The 22187-nt window shown below is 37.6% G+C and overlaps 1 protein-coding gene across 2 annotated transcripts in view; it reads left to right on the plus strand.

Annotated features, from left to right (window-relative positions):
- Positions 1-22187, plus strand: part of LOC129257948 (coiled-coil domain-containing protein 146-like) — a 27913-nt gene continuing 5726 nt past the window's right edge. The window contains exons 1-15 of one of the 2 annotated variants that reach the window (XM_054896389.2): positions 1-183; positions 6785-6941; positions 8691-8773; positions 9670-9879; positions 10252-10462; positions 11597-11694; positions 12455-12682; positions 13419-13578; positions 14052-14174; positions 14670-14929; positions 16005-16169; positions 16519-16743; positions 17200-17335; positions 18023-18115; positions 21341-21469. In XM_054896389.2, coding sequence (XP_054752364.1) covers positions 6804-6941; positions 8691-8773; positions 9670-9879; positions 10252-10462; positions 11597-11694; positions 12455-12682; positions 13419-13578; positions 14052-14174; positions 14670-14929; positions 16005-16169; positions 16519-16743; positions 17200-17335; positions 18023-18115; positions 21341-21469 — 2259 coding nt within the window. In that variant the 5' untranslated portion in view covers positions 1-183; positions 6785-6803. The remainder of the gene's footprint in view (positions 184-6784; positions 6942-8690; positions 8774-9669; positions 9880-10251; positions 10463-11596; positions 11695-12454; positions 12683-13418; positions 13579-14051; positions 14175-14669; positions 14930-16004; positions 16170-16518; positions 16744-17199; positions 17336-18022; positions 18116-21340; positions 21470-22187) is intronic. The other variant, XM_054896388.2, reaches the window with a different exon arrangement.

A 22187-nucleotide genomic window follows, 5' to 3' on the forward strand; every position in this document is an offset into this window, starting at 1 on the left:
ATGCGCACTTTGTCCATAGAAACTACATTAACTATTTTGTGTGACTGTGAGGGAAGATATTCATAAATAAATCCATGATGTTTCTGCCCGTTATGTGATGAAATAGTGAAATGTCTTTCCAAGTGATTTGGAATATCAATGAAGGGTTTCCTCGTCTTCCACTGACAGATATTAGACAGTAAGGTAATTTAAGACATTTTCCTCTGGAAGTGAATTGGGATTAGGAGCGGTAACTGCGTTGTCAACTGGCCGAGACTAACGGCCTGCGCCTGCTGTCGACTGCGACGGTACGTGTGGCCGCTAGGGCCTCGGCCCGAGTTTAGTTTGTTTAGAATTAGATGCTTTCTCTACTCTAGCTTTGAGTCTGAATCTGTTTTCTGAGAATCAGGATAGATCATAAGTAACTTCATAAACCAAGGGTCCGAGTATTGAGGGAAATGAGAGTAAGATGAGACTGTCTGAGACTGAGAAAAGATTGAAGTCAAAAGTGAGACTGAAGTGAAGTCTGAAGAGAGTCTGAGACTCACTCAGTCACTGACTGAGTGAGGAGTGCAGTGATACTGAGTGATAGTCTTGAGGACTCCATGATGATGTCGTTTTAAAAATCCTTTGACATATATTACAGAGCTACCAAGTCTCACGCATTGTGCGTGAGACTCGCGCATTCAGGGTCCGTCTCACGATCTCAAGCATGGCACCCATTTTTCTCACGCATCGGGACCCGACAGAAAAAAAAGAGAAAAAGTAGCATTATTCGCTAAACAAAGATGGATTTCCCTAGGAAATCCATCTTTTCATAAAAGAATCACGTAAAATAGGTTGATTTTATTTATTTCTACACCTTCCTACGCCTAATGCGTAGGAAGGTTTTAAAAAATGGTCCCTAAAAATGTTTAAAAATGAAGGTTTCTTACCAGACTGATGTCGTGTAGATCCCTCGATCTACATGTACACAACGCAAATACAATAGCGTCGACCCTTAACCGCTTATGTATGACGTACATCCGATTAGCTATGCCGTTTTGAAGAACAATTTTTGTCTCACCTGCATAGCAGAGTGAGACTATAGGCGCCGCTTTTCCGACGGCGGCGGCGGCGTCAACACCAAATCTTAACCTGAGGTTAAGTTTTTGAAATGACAGCATAACTTAGAAAGTATATGGACCTAGTTCATGAAACTTGGCCATAAGGTTAATCAAGTATTACTGAACATCCTGCCTGAGTTTCATGTCACATGACCAAGGTCAAAGGTCATTTAGGGTCAATGAACTTAGACCATGTTGGGGGAATCAACATCAAAATCTTAACCTAAGGTTAAGTTTTTGAAATGTCATCATAACTTAGAAAATATATGGACCTAGTTCATGAAACTTATACATAAGGTTAATCAAGTATCACTGAACATCCTGCATGAGTTTCACATCACATGACCAAGGTCAAAGGTCATTTAGGGTCAATGAACTTTGGCCGAATTGGGGGTATCTGTTGAATTACCATCATAACTTTGAAAATTTATGGATCTGATTCATGAAACTTGGACATAATAGTAATCAAGTATTACTGAACATCCTGTGCAAGTTTCAGGTCACATGATCAAGGCCAAAGGTCATTTAGGGTCAATGAACTTTGACCAAATTGGGGTATTTGTTGAATTACAGCCATAAATTTGAAAGTGTGTTGGTCTAGTTCATAAAACTTGGACATAATAGTAATCAAGTATCACTGAACATCCTGTGCAAGTTTCAGGTCACATGATCAAGGTCAAAGGTCATGTAAGGTCAAAGAACTTTGGCCACGTTGGGGGTATTTGTTGAATTGCCATCATATCTCTATAAGTGTATTGGTCTAGTTCATAAAACGTGGAAATAAGAGTAACCAAGTATCACTGAACATCTTGTGGGAGTTATAGTAGTTTTCAAAATCAGCACTGCTGCTATATTGAATCGCGTGATGCAGGTGAGACGGCCAGAGGCATTCCACTTGTTAGATAAAAATTATTATTTCACAAATACTAAAATTTATTACATGATTATAAATAATTAGCAGTATTATACTAATTATTTATAATCACGTAATGAATTGTATAATAAATTATATATTTTGTAGTTCTGAAGCCCGTTCCGAGGACCCTCCTTTTTGTAATAAGTTCGCTCCAAGGCCCCCGGTTTTTGTCTAGCCTGCGGCACATACCTACCAATTTTTGGGTCTTACGCTTTCTAAAACTAGTTTACTGGAAACGGGCCTGTTGCAGGAAATGGTCTTTCGTAGAACCGTTCTACGTAAGAACGAGATATCGCTCAACTGTTTCACAAAGCCGATTTGGGCGATACGAAGAATGGTCCTTGGAAAGACACCTCCAGACATGTCCTACGTAGGCATGATCTTATTTGCACACCGCCCGCCACTGTCTGCATTGAGAGAAAATGCGTTTACGGCAAGCCACACTGACATATCACCTTTATATATTTTGGGGGGTTGCACTCTGATGCATTTTATCTGGGATGGCGCCAAGTTATTTTTTTAATATGGGGGCTAGTTGTCATCAATTTCAGGTCGTCTTTTTGCATGGCAAGACAACCAAAAATGGATTTCATTTTAACTTCTCCGGGGTATGTCCGGGGGTGATCTAGGCCCCAATATTTTTTCAATATGTTTCCTTTTATTCTCCCTCCGTCTTATCGCCACCCCTTTTCCATAAAAAAAAAAAACTTGAAATATCGAAATGGGCGGCACTATCTCTCTGACCCCTCATGCTTTCTCATTATAGATAAACAGCATGAAAACAAATTTCTTTAAAATAAATGATGTAAGGTAAGTAAGGTAAAAATTGTGTTTATAACGTTCAGCAAAAAAAACACACGATACAATAAGATTAAGATGTCAAACATGCTAAATCATTTATTTATTTTTATTTCATTTTCATTTTCATTATATTTTTTATTGCTGAGATTAATTTTAATCAATGAAAATAACTTGAGATGTGAAACAGGGAAACAAAAAAAAATCTGCAGTAACAAAATAGCTAATTGAATTTAAGATACAGATTAGGCCTATAGCTTACGAATCCATCACAATCATTACAAATGAAGATAAGTTCATTAAAGAAAAGATTATGGAAAGTCCATACGAAGAGGGGCATTTCGTTGGGTAGGCAGGCCCCTTTTGGCCCCTATGTCATGTCAAAGCAGTAATGTAGTCTCTACTCCTTAACTTTGAAATGTTTAACATATATATTTTTTATATTCTTAAACCTTATATTCTTATATAAACTTCCATAAATTAAGCGTTCAACTTTAAATATGACCAACGTTTATGATCGTTGTCATTTTTAGCACTATTTCTGTAAATAGTATTTTTTTCCATTGTGGATTGATTCACACCTTTTTTGTGTTTTAATTATTATTGTAAAACACTTTATCCACCTTGATATGTTTGCATCAATTTTCATATTTTCTTGTCTTCGGTTACTCATCATGCAACTGAGGTATGTTTATACTCTAAACACTCACATATTTGTATTTCTTGCGTTATATCTGACAAATAAAATAAGTAAATTAGATTTTTCACACGCAGCCTCTCATATTTTCCTTTTTAGTCTCATACAATCAGACACTGTTGATTTTGTTTACTCCATTCAAACCCTATTTTTACCTCAACAAATAACATAACGCATAATTTGCAAAATTATCATTATATATAAGCATTCTATAAAAATACAGAATATTTAATTAATAAAATGTCAAAATTACTTAGTTAAATAAATTTTTATGTCGGACAAGGGTCTCTTTCATTGAAATATCAATGAAAGGTGTCTCTAAAAGGACACCGTGTTCTAAATAAGGGAAATAATTAAAATTTCGATTTTATCCAGTCATGTTTGTGAATCTTTTTTTTTTCTTTTTACCTCATAAAGTAAGCTCCATACATCAATTCTACAATCAGTAATAAATAAAACATTATTTGATCTCCTTTTATTGAAATATATGATTTTATGAAAAGTCGACATTCCGAAATAAAAGGTTCAGGTGACGATGAAGACTAAATATTTTTCCGATACTATCGATATCAAATGATGTCGCGGACTTGGAAGACAAAATTGCCTTCGTGAAACGGAAAGCGCTGATTTGTCGCCAATCTTCCTATCTCGGAAGAATGGTCCTAGGACGTTCCTACGTATTGCTCATCTCGTCATGCAACAGGCCCCTGATTAAGGAAACCAGTTTGGAAGATCACTTAATGCTAGACTTCCCACTTGATCACACGAAAGTGGTTTTCAAAATCACTTCATGTAATTCTACACCTGTCGTTTAGAGTAGCGTGCTCAAAATGTGCGAAGATCGCTTCCCGAAGAACAGTTATGTCCTCACGCTGAACCAATTTAAAGAGGCAGAGCGATCTTAAAAACTATATCGTGAGGTGGTTTTCCGAACTGGTTTGGAAGATCACTTCGACCATTCTCACTACACGTTAAACTATTTTTAAGAAGGTAGTGAGAACGGTGTCGATGTGACTGTCAGAACAGAAGAGGGGCTGGTCCAAAAATTGGGATTGTCCCAGAAAACAAGGATATCCTCATAAAGCAAGACACATCATGTTTTGATAATTTGAGATTGTCCTTGCATAGGGACAGTTTTTTTTTCACTTACCCCTGCGGGACATAGACGGCAATTACTTGCATTGAGAGTGCTAAAAATAGGTTCAATGACCTCAATTCCCTCCAGTTCACCATATACTAGCTGTCTTCCAATAATCTTGTTACATGAAACCTGATATGTTTACATTGACTAGCGCACTTGATTGGTGTCGGCACTTGACAGGAGAAGGAACTTTCTAAGATTTCTTGTGTGGAGAAATCTTTGAAAACTGGGTCGATCCCAATTTTCTGACCAGTGTTATATCATAACCAAGGTTATATCATAACCTTGTTCATTGAATGAGTGACCAGCGCCTTTACTGTGTGTGACTGAGTGTGACGTCTTGTGGGAAGATTTTCTTTTCGGCACTCTTTCAATGGACAAGGTTATGATATAGATCTAACCTTGTTCTCTGTTACTAATCCCTGTGTGGCAAAATAAGGTTGGCAATGTTTGGCTTATTTCTCTCTTTTTCTTTTTGACAATTGCTTGATTTTTTGACACTGTCAGTTTCCATTACAGCTAGGGTCTATTCATTACATGTATATTATAACTTGGCTCTTGAGGCCATGTGTTTTAAGTTAGGCTCATTTCTGTTACAACTCAAATTTCCCCCCAAAATTGCACCGTTTTATACAATTTGATATATTTCTTATGTTTGACTCCTATACCCATAAAAGTATATATTCTGGAAGGAAATTGTCTGAGGAATAAAAAAAAATGCAATCAGAAAAGGCATAGGGTAATGTCATAAGAAGTTAAACTTTAAAGGTCAAAATATGTGGAAAATTGTGAAAAAAGTGTACTTCACAATAAATCTTAGAATTAGAAAAACTTTACACCCTCTAAGAAAATATTTCAATCTCTAAAGTGAGACCTTTCCAATGATATATAACTAGAATAATTTGTACGATCATCTTTTAAGACAAAATTTCACATCGCAGTTTTTGTCTCACCTGCATAGCAGAGTGAGACTATAGGCGCCGCTTTTCCGACGGCGACGGCGGCGGCGGCGGCGGCGGCGGCGGCGGCGGCGGCGGCGGCGGCGACGGCGGCGTCAACACCAAATCTTAACCTGAGGTTAAGTTTTTGAAATGACAGCATAACTTAGAAAGTATATGAACCTAGTTCATGAAACTTGGCCATAAGGTTAATCAAGTATTACTGAACATCCTGCCTGAGTTTCATGTCACATGACTAAGGTCAAAGGTCATTTAGGGTCAATGAACTTAGACCATGTTGGGGGAATCAACATCAAAATCTTAACCTAAGGTTAAGTTTTTGAAATGTCATCATAACTTAGAAAATATATGGACCTAGTTCATGAAACTTATACATAAGGTTAATCAAGTATCACTGAACATCCTGCATGAGTTTCACGTCACATGACCAAGGTCAAAGGTCATTTAGGGTCAATGAACTTTGGCCGAATTGGGGGTATCTGTGGAATTACCATCATAACTTTGAAAGTTTATGGATCTGATTCATGAAACTTGGACATAATAGTAATCAAGTATTACTGAACATCCTGTGCAAGTTTCAGGTCACATGATCAAGGTCAAAGGTCATTTAGGGTCAATGAACTTTGGCCAAATTGGGGTATTTGTTGAATTACAGCCATAAATTTGAAAGTGTGTTGGTCTAGTTCATAAAACTTGGACATAATAGTAATCAAGTATCACTGAACATCCTGTGCGAGTTTCAGGTCACATGATCAAGGTCAAAGGTCATGTAAGGTCAAAGAACTTTGGCCACGTTGGGGGTATTTGTTGAATTGCCATCATATCTCTATAAGTGTATTGGTCTAGTTCATAAAACGTGGAAATAAGAGTAACCAAGTATCACTGAACATCTTGTGGGAGTTATAGTAGTTTTCAAAATCAGCACTGCTGCTATATTGAATCGCGTGATGCAGGTGAGACGGCCAGAGGCATTCCACTTGTTTTGTTAATATGTAACAATGCCTGATTTACCCCCAAAATACAATGTTTAACTTAACCTAGGTGTATGATACTAGCATGGATCCCAGGAAGCCTAACGATTTTGAGGTCAAAAGGTCATGGTCACAGTGACATGTTTTCATCTTACCCTTCTAAAGTCCTTGGAAACTAAATTTTTGAATGAATATCTATTCCCATATTTTCTTCCAGATAAATCTGAGACATCATAATGAGTAGCCCAGACCACCATCATAACGGTGATGAGTTGTATGAACCAGCCATCGCCCCTCTGGCCCCTAAGGTCATCCTCCAGGAGGAAGGCCAGGTTGAAGTATCAGCAAGTCCAGCCTTCCAATGTCTAGATGAGGTAACTTTAGATACCAACATTTTGAGTCTTATTAATAATAATAGTATTATAATAATAATAATGATGGCTTCTTATAAAGCGCACGGGTCCGCCTTTCGATGCTCATGGTGCTTCAATAAAATAAACATACACAAAAATAATAATAGGAAACAAAGGATAGAATTGTGAATTCTCCTGAATAAAACACACTATTAAACTGTTAATGGGAGAGGATCAAATAAGTTTTCAGTTGGGACCGGAATGTTTCTGTTGATGATATTTCTCTATACATGAAAGGCACATAGCTTAATATACATGGTATATGGTTTACTTCTCATCTGGTTATTTTCCCCTGATCTAGGATTTAACAAAGTCTCTTCATTTCAGTTTTAGTTTCATTTATTTTTCCTCAAGAGATCAGATAATAATGCAAAACACATTTTAGACAATGAATAACAATGTATAAATCACGATTGTTCATCAAACAAATTAAGGATAGTATTTCAGGATAATTATTATAGTAATCATAAAACACTTGCCCTTTTCTATTAAGTTTCAATTACAGTACCTTTAACATTTTTTTTTACCCCTGCCATTGGATTAATTTATTATTCCACACATAAATGTTGCAATCTCAACTCCTAAAGTAGCATATTGGCCGAGTACCATTTTATAACACCTTGCCTTGTGTAATATGTACGGAACCTACTTTAAAAATCACTTGTCACCCTAGACCACATTCATTTTGACTAAACTTAGTTTTGCACACAGTTTCAATGTGTTGTGGCTCAATGGATAAGTCTCTGCAGCTCTTGAGTCCCTTGGTAAATCATTTACGGTATCTACATTTGCCACCCTCCACCCACATTTTTTTAAATGGTTACCGTAAGTAACGGTGTATTAACCGCACCTTTTTCTCGGCGGGATATAAGCAAAAGTCGGGGGTGCGGTTTATCCACGGTGACGGGTCTGAGCCCACCCGCGTAAACCCTCCCGAACATGTAAGAAGTCTGCTGGTTCACAACACATCGAGTGGCCGGGCGTAGCCGCCCAGGGCAATGTCGTTTAGAGGGGTATGAGCCGCGGGTAATGGGGAGCGATTATTACGATCTTAATCAAATAGTGTCCATAACAAATGCACCCACCTTCATGACACTAATTTCGACTTTATTCTCGATTCAAAGCAGCGAAGTTCCCTGGCTAAGTTCAAAGAGACGCCAAGCATTCTCGGTAATAATTTGTCACAGCTGAGCAAGAGCCGAGAGCTAGCTTGCGTTGTATTGTGGTTTTAGTGTGACTTAAGCTGGCGCTATTCATTTTAACCCCTCAAAGTCCCGTTTCGCGCCAGCTTATTTTTTTCTTTCCCGTTTGCTTTTCATAAGATACCATGTACACCATGCACCACGTATGAGAGAGACGGCACGAAGCCGTAAAACAACTGGAAAAAATGCCAATTTCTTTATTTTGTAGATGAATTGATCAAGAACAGCAGATTTCCGCATACCGGTAATCTCTTTGAATACTTTGAAATCTTTAACTTAGTTTTTGTTTCTTCGTACCTCAAATATGCATGTAAATGTGAGAAGGATTTTTTTTTTAAATTTATTTTTTAGTCCAAAGTTGGGGGTGCGGTTAATACACGGGTGAGGTTAATACACCGTTACTTACGGTACCTGGTATTAAGGAATTACTTGAATGTCCACTGTATTAGTATTATATACATGTATGTGGGGTACTGAAAACTGAAATGTTTATGTTTCTATCTCACAGCTTTTCCAAGAGGGAAAATTGACTGGTACCAGGGTAGCTCAGCTGAAAGCCAAATATACTGAATTACATAAGACACTTGGCAGGTAAGTAAAAGTGTTGTGCTGAATATTACCATTCAACCTTGTAAAAAACATTTTTAGTCATTATTTCCTCAGAAAGTATTTTAGCAATTGTATCATGTTGACACACGTAAGCTAGTAAGTATACAGTGCTTTTAAATATAAATTTAACATTGATTAAATTGATCTTTTAAGAAAAATTATTGTTTCTTCTTGAAAGAAATATTTTAGAGTTGTAATTTGATGAAAAACAAACAAGTGAATGGGGAGTGTCGGTACCTGTGTATATGTCACAATGCTTCCATTTTACTTCTGAATGAGAACCATTGGCTTCATCTATCACAGTTGGTGATTCAAGGTTGATGTTGGTACTGGGAGATTGCCTTCCAATATTCAAAGCGCCAAATCTGAGCTTACAAAACTAATTCAAATCACACTATTGACAGCTCAACGCCTAGTGAGATTCATCCCAGGACCAACTTCATTTCAATACAAATTTGGTACTCTGCTGACGGTGAAAACTCTGCCAACACCAAACACTGAAAGATAAGACTGAATTTGAAATCACCCAGTCTGTGGACGATGTCCACCTGTCCAAAACATCTGGGCCCTCTCCTTACAGAGAGATATGATTAAACTGATCAACCACAACTATGGAAAGCCAGGCACGCAAACATCTAAAATGCATGTTTGTTCAAAATGTTTTGTAGATATGATGTATACTCATACATTCATCGTTGTCTTGACACTTTGGTGTGCTTCTCTTTGTTTACAAAAGAGCTACGTTAAAAATATTGGTTTTAAAATTATGACACTGATGGATTTCCATATAGTTGAGATTGATTGAATCAGTTGCAACTCTTTGTAAGATGGGACCCTGTTATATATATATATTGATAAATTGCTTAATATGTCTGCAGAACACGGGAATCAGAACTGGGTCTTCTGCAAACGGCAAAAGAAGCTACACAGGTCCTTGAGAAACAGACAGTAGAGCTAGAGAAAGCCGATAATTTTCCAGACAGCTCCAACACAGAGAATAGTAAGCTGAGGGCCAAACTGCTCAAGCACAATAATGAGATTGACCAAGCAGAGGAGAGGAACTACCAGTATGAATTCAAAATCGAAAGGTATGCCATCTTATGTAGTCATAGTGTAAATGTGCATGTTATTTTAAAGAACAGTGGCAATGAGTAGGTTGAAGCAGTGTTTACCTGCGAGAATCAATATATTCAACTTGAAATATTTGAAAACCACACTTCACTTTCATAATTATTAATGCAAATGGTATTTGTTGATTTCATATGAAAATTGTTTCCTATTTTCTTTATTGTCATCCTTTAACTTTACAAAGTCACAAATGAATGACAGTATCATGTCTAAACTTCCCCCAAGAACTTTCCCCAGCAACAGTAACAACAGAACCAATATGGGGGGTGGCAAAGTGTCTTGTTTACACCAGAAATGATATAAAATGTTTTTTTTTTTCATTTTCATCGCAGCCTCCAGGAAGAAAAGAGAATGTTGGAACGAGAGTATGACAGGCTTCCTAAGAAAGAAGAGATAGAGAAGAGAACGAAGGAGCTCAACAAGAATGTGGATGAACTTCGGCAAGAGATTGGACAGCGCAAGCTGGAGGCCAAGAATCTCAAGGAGGAACTTGCCATGCGCAACAGACAGATTGATCTGGAGTTGAAGGAGCTCGAGGGTGAGGTGAGGAGAGAAAAGGGGGGCTTGACGAGCTAAGGAAAGAATGATCGGAGAATCACTGTGGCAATCTAATGGAAGATTGGTTTGTACCAGCCCATTACAGAGCAAGTTGGATGAAATAAAAAAAAAAAACCTCCAACTCTTTAGATGAGACATGGGGAGCTTTGCATGAAACAAATGGTCATTCATTGACTATTGTTATAAGCTACTAAAATCCTTGCATCTGATTGGCTCAGAGCAAATTAATCAGTGAAAATCACTAACAAGATGCTCTATGGAACACTCCTGGAGGGGGGGGGGCGTTTCATAAAGTAGTTCGGAAGTTATGCATGATTTTAGGAATGGCTAATGATCCTTTCATTTGATTAAGGAGCCTCAGCTCCAATGTCCTTTTGCACATTTGCCACACTCCACCCAGGTGAGGTAATGGATGCCCAACAGGAATATATTCCTTGAATGTCAAAGAGCAGCATTGGCATTACCCTAACACTGGGGTAATGAATATATGCAGAGCCTGGAAACATTTGTATAAAGCACTGTATATATGTAAATATTACATATTATCATCTATATAGAGTGTTTTTTAGCGATGCATTAAAAACGCGTATTTTGGTCTGCATCAATTGCCCGTGCAGTACCAGAGCGTATCCCTAACAAGGACCGAAATCCGACGAATATCCCATAGGCTCCTGTACAACATTTGCTATTGAATATGAGAGCATATTCAACAGTTTAGGGCGCGTGCGCGAATGCGTGAAATATACGCGTACAACAATGAAAGCAATGCGATGCGCAGCATATAGCACAACCACGCTCAATGACGTCATAATGAACTACATGCAAGTCGCATGTCAACGACCAAATTTGATCCTATGAAGTGATAATGGCATGTGATAAATGATATGACTTGTTAAATCAAATTGCTCCCTATTTTGTTTTTTGGGGGGGGGGTGGGATAGATGATAATAATTATATTGGATGGCTTTATTTCATGAAATACCAGAAATATTCCACTCGTTAGGGCCAATATTCCACTCATCTGCGATTCGTGGAATATTTTTCCAAACTCTTGGAATATTTCTGGTATTCCATTTTGAGCCATCCAATATAATATAATTATTGATACTGTCTTTGTAGGTTGAAACCCAAGAGAAACTGAAAGAAGATTTGGTGGCAGTACACTCTCTCCCAGGACAACTCATTAAGGAGATGGATAAGATGAACAAAGCTAAAAAGTAAGAGAACAACCTGATAATGGTTAAATATTGAGAGATTTTAGAAAATCATATATTATTGAGAATATACCAGTCAAACATCTTACCATGAATGATTCAATGCTGAATGATGGAGATTTTAACATAGCATAGTATATATGTATGTGCATTATTTGGAGGTGAGATAAAATTTTTGTGGTATGATATGTATAATTCTGTGGGATGGTGGAAAAAATATCTCTTGATGCCTTGTAAAATCATACTATTTCACAATGTTGAATAGTGCAGGTCATCTTAACTTTGCTTAATGAAGGAATTAGTTAAACATGATCTAGAACTTGATTTGGCACTGGGTAATCGGCATTATTTATCAAAAAATGTGAATGTGCATTTTTAATGGATTTTTTTTTGTGGTAGTTCATTCATAGTTCCTAGTTCATTTATTTTTCCCTTTCACGAATATTTTGTACATCACATTTAAAAATTAGGTAGCATGGTATGTGGATTGTCATTATAACAAATGTAGATTGAAGTGGTGACATGCACATCACCTGACATGTGACAATGTGACGCATGACATCACGTATGAGGAAATAGGATTCAGTTAAAATTACTTAAAAGAGAACTCCTGGTAGAAAGAGGAGACTTGAAGAAGCTGGGCTTGTCAGAACAAGATTTCAAATATGGAATATGGACTGCAAAGCTATGTGTTTGTCAATTGTATTTGTATAAGGTCAGTGCTAAACTTAAATGTTTCTCAATGTTATTTTTCCCTCCCCAGTGAGGTGGAGCGACAGCGGGCGGAGAAGGACGAGAACTACGCGGACCTAGCGGCCCATCTTCAGGACCTCCTAGCCTCCCTTCAAGGCAGGACGGATGATAAGTTCCAGTTAGAGAGGGACAAGGCCAGGGCCCAGAATGCTCTGGATGAACAGCAACGCAAGTTTGATGCTTGTATGAAGGATTACGAGTATCAGAAAGAGAAGGAGGCTGTTTACCTTGGTGACAAGTAAGACTTACTTTATCTCTTCTATTTCATTTTGGTCATTGCATGGTCTATTTAAAGAATACTGTTAATGGCAGCCAGAATGCTGAATTGGATTCCGCGTACAATATACACAAAAAAAACATAGGCAATTATCACCCCAAAAATAGTAATATAAATTTTTCAAATATGAATTGGATGTATATGGCAAACATAGAAAGGGGATGGGTTCACAAGGTAAGAGAGAATTATTGGGAGTGGCATGATAGAGAGAAGAAAAGAAGAAGAGAGGAAAAGAGGGGGATTTGCAAAGAGGGAATACGAGGAAAGAGGACGTTGAAACACCAGAGGCTCACCTTTCAAGAGTACAACAAGTTCACATTAAACTCAAAATGATATTGATCTCAATCGAGTTAGGCTTTAAAGAAGACATCATGGTCTAAAAATATGCATCAATCTGAAGTCCGTTTTAACTTTGGCCATGGGCTAACTCTGTGATAAAATGATGAAAATACAGAATTTTCGTTCACATTACCGGTAAATGTTTCTAGAGCTTACTGTGCTCTATCCTTGTGCTTTGATGGTGAAGAAAATTTTGTACGGTTATCGTTCGGTATCATCATTCCTGGACATTTCCGAATGACTTGAGTGTCAAATGAGTTGATGAATTGAAACTGGTACTGTTAAGAGATTTGTGTCACATCCTTATATTGATAGTTAATCAAGAGTTATTTCTCTGTGATTTAATTTTCCTGTGAAGGGCTACATTGGACCTGAGCTTGAGGCATGTACAGATGGAGAAGAAGAACCAGCATGAAATCTATGCTAGAAAGCTTCGTGAGAAGGAAAGAGATCTCAGAAACCTCAAGAAGACGGAACTGCAGCTCAAAGTAGCCAACGAGGGTCTTGCGCACACACAGGTAGGTCAAAAATTGACTTGTTTCAGATTTCTGGACAGCAATATAAGATAAGTACCTTTTAACTTGTCATGTCAAGGACAAGTTGACTGAAATGTCATCTAGAAAATGCAATGTATTTGTGTATTTTATTTATTTCCTTATTTTTTATTTATTCATATTTTTATTTGTTTGTATATCTATTTATTTATAAATATATTCATTTATATATATATATTTTTTTATTCATTTATTATTATTATTTTTTTTTTTTTGGGGGGTGTGAAATTATCTTTATTTCATTTATTATGTATAGAATTTGATTATGTTACTATCTTGCTCTATTGTGCCTTTTATGGTACTTATATGGTGATTTTCATGAAAGCCTTTTAAACATCTTTCAGGTGAATATACATGGATACTGTGATACCATTATCCCAAGGGTATCATGTTTGGGGCTCCAATCTGATTTTGATTTTGTTACCATTCTGTTGTAGACGATTTTTGACAAGGTCAAAGGTCAAGCCGACAGTGGTCCCAAGAATGATGGCACTCTGCTTGAAAAGAGGAAAGAACTACAAACTGAAGTAGAAAAGACAAAGAGGTTGCTAGCAGATCAGGTAAGTTACAAAGCAAATTTAAGGGAGAGAGAGAGAGTGAGAGATGGAGGAGGAAATGTCAGAGGAAATACAGAAAGAAAGGAAGGTAATGAAGAACATAAGAAAGAGAGAGAGAAATAACTAGATAAAATGAATGAATGGATGGATGGATGAGTAAATGAATAGATTAATAAATAAATAAATTAATTAATTAATAAACATAGAAACTATAAAGAAAGAAACAAAGCAAGAATGAAAGAAAAAAAAAGGAAAGCAAAGAAAAGAAACATAAACAAAGAAAGAATAAATATTGAAAAACAGAAGAAACTGAAAGGAGGTAGAAAGAAATATTAAAGAAAGAGAGGAAGGGATAAAAAGAAAAATGTTGAGTATGATCTCCAGGCTTTAGCCACTAGTATTTGAGATGAAACAAAAAATCTACAAGAGGGATTAGACTTGACTTCCTACTTTGATTTGTAGATTAAAGAAGCTTCTTTTTTTTCTTTTCGATTGTAGAACTCCTTCACAGCCGTTGAACAGGTCAAAGTTGAACAGAGCATTGCCGAGGAGGAGAGACTGCTTTATGAACAGAGTGACCTGAGAATAGAGGTGGTAGAACTGACTCGACTCGCCGCCATCAAGGGTGACGAGAGGGAACAGAAGGCCAGGGATTATATGAGAGCCGAGATGAGGTACCACCGAGCGCTGGACGACCTCAAGGCTAAAGATCTCTCCATCATTGACAACAAGAAGAAATACCAGGAGATGATGATAAGGTAAGGCCAGCCATCTTCTTCCAATTGCTATTCAACTCTCAAGTATTGGAAATGTCTTTGTCATTAGCCTTATGTGGTATGCAGTATCTTGTTGGCATAGTGGTGTTTACTTGACTGGTTGATCTGCAGTTTAAACCAATTTTTAGCAGATATTGCTTTTTGAGTTGATCAATATTTTTCTGCTTGTAAATTGAGGTTGTAGAATGGTCTCCCAATAGACTCATTGCCCTTTTCACTGGCTATCCGCATTCAGAACACAACTAAAGACAAGTTTTCTACAGTTTAGTACTTTAGTTTGCATATGTAGACCTTCCATAAGTCAAATAATCAAGGTTGAAGCAAATTTCATAAAAGATGTGCAGAGCAAGTGTTTTTACCTCTTCTAAGCTGATCATCTCTGAACAGATCTGAACAAATCTCTGTGGTTTCTCTGTGTACTTTGATGGATTCACTTGTATTATCATTGCCACCAAAGAAAAATACCATAAGATAGACTCTACAAAAGTTGATCTTTAATAAGTCGAATAATCAGTTACTAACTCAAGCAGTATTTCAGACCAGAATATGACAAACATGTCTTGATCAGGGGTGTGAGAGTTCAGATTTTTTTCGTTTTGATTTTCAGCTTAATTTCAGCTTATTTTTGGCTTTCCTCTGTACAAAAAGTATGGGAGCTCTTTCTATTTGAGACTTTTTCTACAAGTTTCAGCTTTTTTCAGATCTTTTTATTTGTGGCCACTCACACCCCTGCTTGATAACATCTTGTAAGTCAAAATTTGCCTTAGTTAAGCAGGGCCCCGTAACATAAAGGTTAGCGATTAATCGTGAATTTGAAAGAACAATTCTGATTGGTTCCTCGTAAGTCTACTGAGCAAAATGCGCATGATAAGATGATCTTGATAGGCCTTTTCATGTAGCGATTAATTGCTAATCTTTGTTTTACGGGGCCCAGATGTTTCTGGTCCCAAGAACTTTGTCTTGGGCAGAATCACAAATAATATTTCTCTTGTGAAAATACAATTGATTCCTTGTGGGTTGCACTGAATTCTTCATGATTTTCTTTGTATTCTGACAGGCTTCGGGAGTTTGCCAAGTTGTATGATGTGATCAAGAACGAGCGTAACAAGTGTGTCAATCTGATCCAGGCCAGCACCCAGAAGGCAGCGGAGATGAGAGAGAAGATCAAAATCCTTCAGAATGAGATTGAGATCCTCCGAACATCATGCCACAAGAAGGAAAGGTAATTGGACAGATCAGATCAGAGATGAATGTTTCCATTGAAATTAATTTCTATAAGAACTGGCAATTTGAATTCAGTCTGTTGTTTGTTTTCTGTTCAAATGACCATATGCAATTTAATTTTTACACCATCTTATAAATTATTAGAGCGAACTACAATAAAGAAATTTGTTTTTTCTTTTCCTGAATTTTACAAGCAAGGTTGACATTTCAGCTTGAAACAACAGCTCCTGCCATGTTCATGTTACTCCGAACCATAGCAATCATAATATGATCTTTATGACATCATATTGGTGTTGTACACCACTGTCCTAACATGTATGAAACCACTTCTCCTCCGATTCACACAGACAACTGCAGAAGAAGCGGCTGAAGCACGTGAACGCCGTCGTCCTCCGGGACCAGCTGCGGAACGAACTAGCCAAACAGCAGAGGATAGAGGAAGAGATGAGAGAGAAGCGAGAACAGCAGCGTCTGGATATCGCCAAGCTGAATCTAATGATCAACCAAGCTGAGGAACAAATGGTACAGCTGAGGAAGAGGTTTGAGACGGCTGTGCAGCATCGCAATGACAGGTACTGACATCACCTCAAACTTTGTTCGGTGTGCACTTTACAGCTGCAGCATATCTATGAGCTTTTGTATTCATAATTTGGGCTCTGTCTAAAAGTGTAACAATAGCCATACATGGATAGAACAGTCCTTAACCATTCTGAATTTGGAGAAAAGCACATTAATTTTTGACTATTTTTAGCTATTGTTTCAATCTGATTTTGTATTTCTTGATAAATTTAAATACTGCACATTCCTTATAAAGTTTCTTTCCTATTTTTGAAAACTATCATCCCTATTTTACAGATAAATCGGCCGGGAGGTCTGACAGAAGTTGACATTTTGAATGAGAGATGTTTTTGTTGTGTGAAATGAAGGAAATCTTGATTGTGAAATCCATGATGTATATCACTATCACATGAGTGATGGTGTGTGCTTGATTGACTGGAGTAGTTTCTTCACTTTCATTGTCCATGTAGGGGTGTACAGCTGATAGAGCGTAATGAGGAGGTGTGTCTCTTCTATGAGAAGGTCAATATCCAGGAGGATATGATCAGGAGAGGTGATGTTGATCTCCATACCAGGGAGGAGGAAATCAGATTCTTGAAGATGCAGGTAGGTTGTCATGGTGATGCTTGATAGATTTTGTTTGTTAAATTCCTTTATTATAATTTTGATGAGGATGCTGGTATTGCTGATGGTAGCTGCAGTATTGGTGGCAGTGGTGATTATGATGATGATAATGAATGTGGCAAAGCAAAAAAAGGAGATGATGATAATGAGGATGAAGATGATTATCATTATAATGATGATGGTAATGATGAAGGTGATGATAATGAAGAGGAGGAGAAGGAGAACGATGATGATGTTGAGGATGATGATGAAGAAGAATATGATGGTAATGATGGTGATGTTAAAGTTAATGATGAAGATGATGATGATGTTGATGATGATAAAGTTGGTGATGATGATAAAGTTGATGATGAAGATGAGGATTGTGATGATGATCATGATGAAGTTGCTGATTGAGATGATGATGCTGATGATTCTGCTGCTGCTGATGATGATGGTGGTGATGGTGATGATGAGGACGTTGAAGAAGTGGATGATAAAAATGAGGATGATGAAGATGAGAATGATGATGATATTGGTGGTTTTGGTGATAATAATGATGGTGAAAATGATGATGATTGATGATGATGATGATGATAGTATCGATATTGTTGTTTGTGATGAAGATGATAGTGATGGTATTGTCTGATGGTTTTGGTGGTAGTAATGATGTTTTCATTTGTATTTCAGGTTGCTGAGGAGAAGAGAGCCATCAACCTTCTAAGACAGAACCTCCCCAACAAGAGAGCACTCGATCAAGAACTTACAACTTTACAGATCCAGGTGAGGAATTCAAGAAGAAATTATTGCAAAAACAAAAGATAATAGCCAGTCTGAAAATTCACATGTAAACCGGTAAACTGTTTCAGGAATTGTATTGCCTTAATGGCCGTATTACAGAGATGCCAACCGTTCCGGATTCGCCGTATTTGTTCCGATTTTATTCCTCCAATTACGGTGTTACGGCAACAGTAAAAAGGTTACGGAAAAAACAACTACAATACATGTGTATTGTGTATTGCTTTGCTGTGCATGTGTATATATGCGTGTATTGTGTATTGTGCATGTATATGCGTGTATTGTGTATACATGTATCGTGCATGCAGCGTGTGTGTGGCCAACGGTAAACCAATGGGAGTTTCTCTACTGAGATTTCTATTGCAAGCGCCTCCGCGCGCTGCTACTGAATACACAGCGAAGTGCGGAGTGCAAGCCGCGGTTCATGCATGCACAATGTCAATGGCGATTGACTGTACACATGAACACATGTGTGACATGGTAATCGCATGTAACTGCTAGTGCAGTGCTACTGCATGCTAGGCACGTCAATGCGCTGCATATACGTGTATTGCATGCATATTGCACTGTAGCGAGTTCAAACTTCGAAGTAGCATTCGTCTTGGTGGTTGAAAGTTTCACATCGTTAACATCATGGAATCGCGCAAAAGAATTACGGACGCAGGCGAAATGGAGTCACAGCCTACCAAAAAAAGGAGATTGCAGACATTTAAAATGGAATACTCTGCTGTGTGGCCAGTTTTAAAGCCAAGTAAAGTGAGTAAAAAACCACATCTTTTGTTCAGCGTGCAAACTGGATGTTTCAATTTCACACGGAGGACGCGATGACTGTAGAAGACATGTTTCAAGCAAAAAGCATAAAGAATATGCCAAGTTGCAGAAAGCTCCTGGAATCGATACATTTTTCCAATCCTCTACATCAATTTCAGCTGATCACGAAATCATTAAGGCGGAGACATTGTTCACTCATTTTCTGAGTTTTTTTTTTGAGCGTATAAACGATGCTACTTCGCGGGATGTTCCTGAGAAACTCCCATTTGTTCCTGACAACCATCCCTTTAGGTTGGCATCTCTGGTATTATACTGTATAGGTTGAAATTTTGATCCCTTATGTTTTCAGAAGAAATTCCACTACAATATTTGGTCACCCCTACGCATTAAAGGGTAACTTTCCTGTGAATGCAAAAATAGATGAATAAATCCTAGGGATTTTAATATGACATGACGAAAACCTTTCATTTGAAAACACTATACCCCAGTTTCCCTCAATCAATTCTCTTCTCCAAGTACGACAAACCATAACTGCCCCAAGCAAGCAATTTAAGTATCAAAACACATGTTTCTTGACCTCGGTCCGAAGATAACACAACAGCCCGAGCAAAGCATGCCGTCATTTTAATTCACTTACTTTCCTTATTTCGAGGTCGATTTTCTTCGTTCGAACTTGAAAATGGACTAACATTGGATTTCTGAATACAATATGCATTTGAAAACGTGATTAAATATCGAATACAATAATTTCATTCCGAAGGTCCTACTACAGGCAGAGAAGTCTTACGTAATAGCACAGCTGTTGTTTATCATTTCGTCCTTGGCTCAACGCTCATAATCTGGCCTGTGGAGGTAAAATTGAGACAGTGTGGATTACCTGTCCTAGCGGGATTGATTAGGCGGGTGTTTCATAAAGCTGTTCGTAAATAAAGAGCGACTGGTGATCCTGTCTTGCGGTAAATGGGACACACCATTGGCGAAGATCTAGCGCGCGAGAAAGGATCACCAGTCGTTCTTAAAGTCGCTCTTAACTTACGAGCAGCTTTATGAAACGGCCCCCTGGGCTTGGAAATGATTTTGGGATTTACAAACGCAAAATGGGGTATAGAACCGCAGTTTGCAATCTGAACTGCGGTCTTTCTCCAAACGGGGGTTTGACGTAATGACATTATTACTGCTGTCTGAAGGAGTTTGTAAGAGTGCTTGCATTATTTTAGCCTTTATTGACAGAATGGCTGAGTACTAGGCCTAATTTTGTATAACTTGACAGACAGTCACAGCCCATCATTCAGCATCCACTGTTTCCTTTGGTTCTCTTCTATATTTTGTAGTTCTAGTATTCTGTTCTTTCATGAAATTTTGCTCTGATGAGTGCATGTCAAAAAACTTCAATGTGTCTTTGTTTAATGCTATTGAAAAAAAAAAAATGTGTATATTTGAATGTGAATTTATCTGTGTGGTTCAGTGCCCAGGGAGGGGCCAGTCAAATATATTGCTGTACACACGTGTGACCAAAAAAATGCGTTTAAAGGGGTGGTTTTTTTTCAGTTTTGGACGCAGGCCTCGCGTGCACACGTTAAGGGTATCAAAAACACCGATTTAAAAAAAAAGGGGTAGTTTTGAAAGACTTGTCAATGGTCAATCGCAGAGTCAAACGTATTTAGGGCATGTTTTTTTCCCCAAGCTTTTCCCCCGGGGTCATATTCTGGCGACAACTTGTTTAGGGGCCAAAATGTGTAAATAAAGCCCACAAAAAACTTGCTTAGGGGGTTATTTTGCACACAGAGAAAGACTTGTTTAGGGGGTGTTTGGAAATAATTTGGCCAAGTGTGTGTACAGCAATACACTCTCAAAGACAACATCCACACCATAATGCTGCAAGGTAGAGCATCTCATGTTGGCTGTGTGTGCGCATTACTTGGATCAAGACCAAGGGCAAGATCTCCAAAATGCAGTCTCCCCTTTATCGCTGCTGTCAATGAATCAGCTAAATACAGTCAAATCTTCTTCAGTGACCACCTGTATAGAATAGAAGGACCAACTATCTGTAAAGACCACGAGGTTGATTTCCTTCCAATAGCATTCCCCATTGAAAACATGTATTACAAGGACCTGTCCATAACAACCACCGTCTCATTAAGGCGACTTTTCTTGTCTACCTTGAGTGGTCTTCATATACTTGTATATGAAGACATACTTGTATGATGGTGCTTTTTGACAGACAACTATCTATGTATTGAAGGCTATCCTTGAATAGTTTGAACTTGGAATGTATTTTTTAAAATTTTCTCTCTTTTGTAATTTGCTGTGAAGTGCCTTTAGCATCTAATTGAGAAAAAGTGCACTCTAGAAATTTTATGTATTATTATTATTATGTATCACTAAAGTATCATTGTATTTAGGAAATGATTTTTTTTCATGGGTTTGTTTGGTTTTCAGCTTGCGCAATGCCAGGATAGAATGAACGAGCTGGAACATCAATTGGAGAACCCTCATGACGAGAAGAGAGTTCGCTTCTTGGATGGAAAGGATCTCAGTCCGCAAGACCTCAACAACAAGATCGAAGATGTAAGTTGAGATCGTGATTGTATTTATCATAGAGTAGACACATAGTAGCTGCAGTCATATTATATGGCTTGATACGGTGAGAAATTTGTGTACAATAGTTTTTCTTTTCATTAATTGAACTTGTTATTTATTGAGAACAACTCCATCATAAGAGAACAATTATGATATTCATTTACCAAATGCCAATATGTCTAAGTATGAGGTATTTAAGCATAATAATAATAAATAGACAGACAATAACTGGTATTATCCACACGATTAATGTATATTCACATTAGCTATCAAAGCATATAATAAAGATATGACCAGATTGAATGATTCTAAAACTGTTGGGTGTTTCATAAAGCTGTTCATAAGTTACAAGTCACTTTTTGCAAGACTGTTAGTCCTTTCTTGTGCTGAATGATATATACCTATGTAACTGACTTAGCACCATATGTTCCTTGAGTATGTAAAGTCATGTGTAACTATACAAACAGCTTTATGAAACATCCACCAGATGTGTGAAAGATTTTGATATTGATGTTGGTACAGGTAGATTTACGTCTAACCAGGGACAGATCCAGCATTTACCGGGGGGGGGCAAAGAATTTCTGTCAAAAAAGAAAAAAAAAAGAAAAGAAAAAGAAGAGGTCATAGTTAACCACAATCAGAGAAACTTTCCTTTTGAAATATTTTTTGACAAGCATTTCAATCTCCAAATGGTCATTAAAAGGAC

The sequence above is a fragment of the Lytechinus pictus genome, chromosome 3 (assembly GCF_037042905.1).
Source record: "Lytechinus pictus isolate F3 Inbred chromosome 3, Lp3.0, whole genome shotgun sequence".
NCBI classification, from domain to species: Eukaryota; Metazoa; Echinodermata; class Echinoidea; order Temnopleuroida; family Toxopneustidae; genus Lytechinus; species Lytechinus pictus.